The 5,895-nt window shown below is 39.6% G+C and overlaps 1 protein-coding gene across 1 annotated transcript; it reads right to left on the bottom strand.

Annotated features, from left to right (window-relative positions):
- Positions 1-1,814: 1,814 nt before the first annotated feature.
- LOC137745820 (ricin B-like lectin EULS3) lies at positions 1,815-4,189 on the bottom strand. The gene is made up of 4 exons (XM_068485833.1): positions 3,199-4,189; positions 2,975-3,097; positions 2,274-2,502; positions 1,815-2,101 (listed from the first exon to the last, which is right to left on the bottom strand). Coding segments are annotated over exons 1-4 (1,053 nt in total). The 5' UTR covers positions 3,898-4,189; the 3' UTR covers positions 1,815-2,099.
- Between the last annotated feature and the right edge of the window lie 1,706 nt (positions 4,190-5,895).

Genomic DNA, 5,895 nt, shown 5'->3' on the forward strand with positions numbered 1-5,895 from the left:
AGCAAGTAAATAACTCAAAGTAAACACTAAAATAGAAAAAATCCGAGTTGCAGTAAATTCATTTCTGATTTTCTAGAGATAAAAGGGTCGTTTGTAACCATTTAATTTTTATTTTTTTTATGTTTTTAGAGTGAAGGAAGGTGTTTTGATGATTAGGCAACAAAATTTGAAGGTCTAATCAGATAAATGACCCATGTGGTCATAAGGCATTCGGAAGATAGTCTTTGTAAAAAAAATCGGATTTAAATCTTTCTGATGAAGTCTGTTAGGATTTATGCCCAAAACTTAAACTTTTGTCGTTCCTCTATTAGTAGCCTGAACGTGTAGCTTACATTTGAGGATAAGATGGTCATTTCATCCCTTTCATTTCATCCATTCCATTTCATCCATTCCATTTCATCACTTCCATGGTCTCCATTCAGAATGATGAAATTCTCATTTCATCCTTTGCCTCCATCGGAATGTGGAACCCAAAAAGCAATAAGACTCGTTCTACCAGCTTATTAACTAATTGGCTTCTTGCTTTCTTATTTGCTCTGCTTGGTTCTTTTTTGTTGCCTTCTTCCTTTTCAAAACCCTAGACATAAACTCCTATACATTCACTATAATTGTCCCCACTCTAAGCCAACCCAACTAAGGAGAAGGCCGACTGGAAAAAAGGGCAAAAAAAAAACAAAAAAAAAAAAAAAAAAAAAAAAAAAAAATTCAAGCAGAAGACCACACCAGGTGGTTGCGAATAAACCATTTTCAAAACAGAAAAATCACATAAGGCTATCAAGATTGCAGCAATATCTTTGTATTTTGGTGCGACATCTCCATCCTCTTCTCTTAGCCATTGACGTGGCTTCTCAAACACGAACAAACCTTTGATTTCAATCGAATAATTCTGTTCGTGCTTTAGCAAATGCCATCAAGTTTAACTAGATCCAACTTTAGTCCACGTCCAGACCGATGTCTAGGTCCGAATTCTTACGAGTACACGAACACTCCATCCATCCTGTTTCGTTTTAGGCACCTTTTCTGGGATTCAATCATGTACAAAAAGATGACGCTTGTAGCTGTAAGTGTAACCACACACAGCGACTAATTAGGGCTATTAAATTATGAATAAACAAGATTTCTTTGAGCTCGACTCTGGTTAAGTACGAGGCTTTTTACATGCATATCATATGACAGCAGAGCTCAAAGTCGGTCTTCCGTACGTTATCCCAATTCAAAAGACAGAATTAGGAGAAGCAGATCTCTGTATAATATTTTTCAGAAGTACCGTGTAACTAAGATAGATTTTCAAGTAAAACGGAAAACATTTTCAAGTAAAAGGATGATACACTCGAAAAGAATTCAAAGAAAAGACAGGCCCGACACTCAGCAATTGTAAGATCATCTTTCTTGATTCAACACCAGAACTTCTCATACCTTACAGAGTCTAAAACCATAAACATAAAAATTTACTAACCTAAATGGGTAAGCATCAAATTTCAATAACATCTCGAGTCCCGTATCTTCACTACCCATTTTCTGAAAATTTCAATGATCTGTCTGCATGAGTTCCTCGGAAACTCTTTCAGTCACAAGACCTTGGTTGTGGTGGTTCAACCGAACCTTGGGAACCATTGGTTTAGGAGAGATTTAGGCAACCCAAGCACATGCACTTGGACGGGCCTAAGGAACATTTGTTATAGTGTGATCCATAATCAAGTGCAATCGCACCTCAAGAGTTCAATACTTATCTTTTACACGCTACATCAACCTATGCCTTTATGATTGGTACCTTGAGGTGTAACTAAAAGCATCCTAAGTAAACCAACAAGTAATAATGACAGCGAAAAAATTTAGGCATTGCAACAAGTTGTTCAAAAACAGTGGATAATTATTTTGATAGATTATAATACATAATCAACTCTTTGTTTTTGCTAACACATTATACGTATGAGCCACAGTTGTAGTAGTTGACGCTTAATCATACATCAATAGTTTCACACATCATAAACATCAAACTCAAATCCCTCACCATGAGAACTAGGAGGAGTCTTCCAAACTTAATACCTTTTTAAGCACGCGATGCTGTAATAACTCATGGCAGCATTACTGCAAAAGGATCCTGCATTTAGCATCATTAAAAGGGAATGAAATTAGTTACTAGGAATCTTATGACTTAATGAGAGATAACAATACTTGGGAAAACTGTTAAGAAATCCAAAGGTGGAAGTAAGCATAATGAAAAAATTGCAAGGAAATTTCTTGGTTTTACGAGTTATATGTAGAAAACTTACAGTGAGGTACAATCTTCCATCTCTGGTTATCACCTTTATTTTTATTCCACAGGACTATGGTAGTGCCATCATGAACACCCCCAGATTTCTTGTCACCATGAAAAGCATCCAAATTAAGGTGAATGTTATTAACCATCCTAACAGTTCTGAAACCGTCACCTAAGTCTGCACTCTCGGTCCACAGCATAGACTCATCAAGAACATCTGGATTATAAGGTCTCAGCTGCACCTGCAACATGAAACAAGACAGACTTAGTATTGATAGTTTAAAATTCATAGCATCTCTAGGCTCCACACCAAGCAATGAAAATTTTAGAATCCAAGAAATATAATTTGCATGTGCACAAGACTGGGGGCACTGTGATGAAACTTTTTCTTCCACTTATAAATTTCTTTTTTTTCATAGAAATTGGTACTTTTACAAGTCTAAAACACATAGCAAGGCAAACACCAATTAAAGACAAAAATGTTGGGCAGGAAAAACAAAAACTTAAAAGAGAAAGGCTTTGAAATTCTGAAGATTTCCCTCCACACAGTGTCCAAGTGGGGTATTCATGGTGACATATTAAACAACCGCTGGACCTTCAAAATTACTACTAGCAATGGCAAACAAAATACATGGAACCATAAAAAAAAGGCGAAGCTTGACAAGTTTCAACAACATTCAACAAATTATAGAGTTTTGGAAACAAGAGTCATACAGGCTGAGTGGCTCCGATGGAATGCTTGAGGGCGTGGCCAGTGGCTTTGTTGATGAGAGCAAAGGAAGGGAAGCGCTCTTCGTCCTTCACTTGTGTGCTGTACTTCTCGTCTTTATACCACCGCTGCAATCAATCCAATCCAGAAATTAGCAAATCCAATCACATTCACACACAAGGAGAAATAATAAATCAAATGGAGGGGAGGAGAAAGAGAGACTAGTGACCTGGAAGTCATCGGTTGGTTGGTATCGGGCAAGAATGACCTTGCCCTCTCTGATGGTGAGAGATAAATTGGGGTCGGCCTTTGAGAAGATTCTGAAAGTGGGCTTGTTAGAGAGGTAAGAGTTGTGGGGAGAGGAAGAGGGCAAGTGAAAGGTGTGATGGGTTTCAGTTCCAAAATGAGGAGCAGGGGATTCATGGTGAACTTGATGAGCAACATGGTGCACGGTAACAGGCCGTGGGCTTGGAGTAGCTTGTGACGATGGGTAGTCGTAATTCTGTACTGGTGGCGCTGGTGGTTGGTGGTGGAGAAACCCTTGGGATTGGGAAGGTGGACTTGGAGGTGCATAACCATGGGAAGAGTGGGACACATGGCTCACACGGATAGGTGGTGGTCTATCTGCTTGGTGGTATGAATTTGGTGGTGGTTGATCTTCTCTGTAGCAGGAAGGTGGTGGTCGTGGATGTTGATCCTCTCCATAGTTGTAAGGTCTTGGAGGAGGTGGAGGTTGATCCTCTCCATAGTAGTAAGGTCTTGGAGGGGGTGGAGGTTGATCCTCTCCATAGTGGTAAGGCCTTGGAGGAGGTGGCGGTTGATCAAAGGGAGACAGCGTAGTTCCCGGTGGCGGGTAACTCTGTCTTTCTTCATCGTCCCTCTGATCATGAAGACGGTGATGGTGGTTTCTTTGATTTGGGAATTCCATTGCTCAATGCTCTGATTTTTTCTGTCGGTATTTTTTGTTGCGGACTTCTGTCCTTATGATATGCTTTGAGATTTTCAGCAGTGGCGAGTCAACAATATCATTATCATTAAGCTTCATTAAGATCAACTCTTGCTGCCTGGGCCATCCTCTTGCCAGCCCACTGCGCCAGCGCGGTCCATGTCAGTTCCCGCTTCCTCCTCTTCCGCTGGTCCATTTCCTGACATGGCCAGAGCCCAGCGCCTCAGAACAGCGCCCCAGCTCTCTCAGCTCGGCGCCTCTGAGCCGCGCCTGCGCCACTCCTCCTGACGTCAGCTCAGCCGACAGCTCCTCTACCTCTTGTGCTGACAACCCACGTGCCGGCAGCCGCAGAACGGACCAGGATCCTCTTCTAATCTAAGGATGAGATCTTCATGACCAAAGGATGTGAGCCGTTGGATGAAAATCCAACGGCTACAAATATGGGATCACTTTAAAGTTATAATAATTATAACCGTTAGATTTTTATCCAATAGTCCACATCCCTTGGTCATGAAGATTCTCATCCTTAGATTAGAAAAGGATCCTGAACCGCCACAGAACTGAGATTATTCACTGTGTTCTTTACGTTCAACAGCTTGTAAGGAAAGATGGCAGAACTTGTTACTTTTGCTGCCGAGGGGAAGCTGACGATGGTGGCTTCACTTGCCAAACAAGAATTTTGAAACCTTTCATAAATTTTCCATCAAAACTTGTTAATTTCAGATTACTATTTTAAAGTATATTAATTTTCAACATTTCATGCATTAAATTTTTTTGCCCCAATCTGGTACATAATTTTGGAACCTTTCATAAACTTTCCGTCAAAACTTATGTGATACCCGTATAGATAATAACTAGACAAAATGTGTCAATTTGGCTCACGTAAATATTAAAAATTTTAAATAAATAAAAAAATTATTTTCTCCCCCAATTTCTCCACCATCGCATGTTCTCTCTTTTGCCCATGGGCCATTCTCAGCGGCCTCGCCTACCTCCATGGCGGCTCCACCGCCGGAAGATCGTCCAATGCGATGTCAAACGCTCGAATCTTCTGATCAACGCGAGGAACTAGGTCAAGATCTCCGATTTCGGAGTGAGTCGGATTCTGGCTCAAACCATGGATCGGTTGCTGCAATCGAATTAGGGATCTAATTTTTGCTTATTGATATTAATTTCAAACACAAACTCAAACAAATTGAACTTTCTAAAAACCCCAAAAACCAAAATCGCGAGAAATGGGAGGAAGATATTGACCCAGAAACATGTACAGCTTGATGGAGTGGTCAACGGAATCGGAGGCAAGGCAGGTGGAGTTGGGGCTGAGAGCGAGAGCCATGGCCCATGACACCATTGCGGTGGGGTTAGCCAATTAGAATTAGTACTATTTTGGTACTAAGGTCTTTTTATAAAAAATGAATATAAAAAAAAGCTAAGTTAAAAAAAGTATTTGATAAATACTTAAAAGCAGCTTATTTTTATAATTTTGGATAAAAAAACTAAAAACGTGAAGCAACAAAAATGAGCTTATTCTCACAACACATCAGAAATAATTTTTTTTTAAAGCACAACAATACTAATCTAGCCTTAGGGAGGTCTAGGGGTAGAGGAAAGGAAAGAGTGGAGCTCTTTTTTCCTTATGAATTAAAAAGGTTGTGGCTTGCTTAATAAGAAAACTTTAGCTATTAATTATTGGTTTTTTAGTCAAAATGATATCTGAAATTTGCATAACACATTATTTTAGTCTTTAAGATTGAAAATTAATAGAAATGGTCCCTAAGATTGTCCACCATCCATTATTTTGGTCATTCTGTTAAAAACTCCGTTAAGTGTCCCAGAGCTCTTGGCCGGAAATTTGAACAATTTTCGAAGCTTCGTAACTCAATCGTTTCTTAACCAAATTCGACCTATAATATATCAAAATGAAGATAGGAAAGTGTAGAACAAGATTATACCATTTGGAAGCCTAATGGTTGCCAGAGA

This window comes from Pyrus communis, chromosome 9 (genome assembly GCF_963583255.1).
Source record: "Pyrus communis chromosome 9, drPyrComm1.1, whole genome shotgun sequence".
NCBI lineage: Eukaryota > Viridiplantae > Streptophyta > Magnoliopsida > Rosales > Rosaceae > Pyrus > Pyrus communis.

Bases quoted from the DNA above. Each gene is read 5' to 3' on its own strand.
- LOC137745820 (XM_068485833.1), bottom strand. From the start codon at position 3,897: ATGGAATTCCCAAATCAAAGAAACCACCATCACCGTCTTCATGATCAG. The intron at 3,098-3,198 runs GTCACTAGTCTC...GATTGATTGCAG, and splicing joins AACCAACCGATGACTTCCAG to CGGTGGTATAAAGACGAGAA. The intron at 2,503-2,974 runs GTATGACTCTTG...TTCATGTTGCAG, and splicing joins CCATCGGAGCCACTCAGCCT to GTGCAGCTGAGACCTTATAA.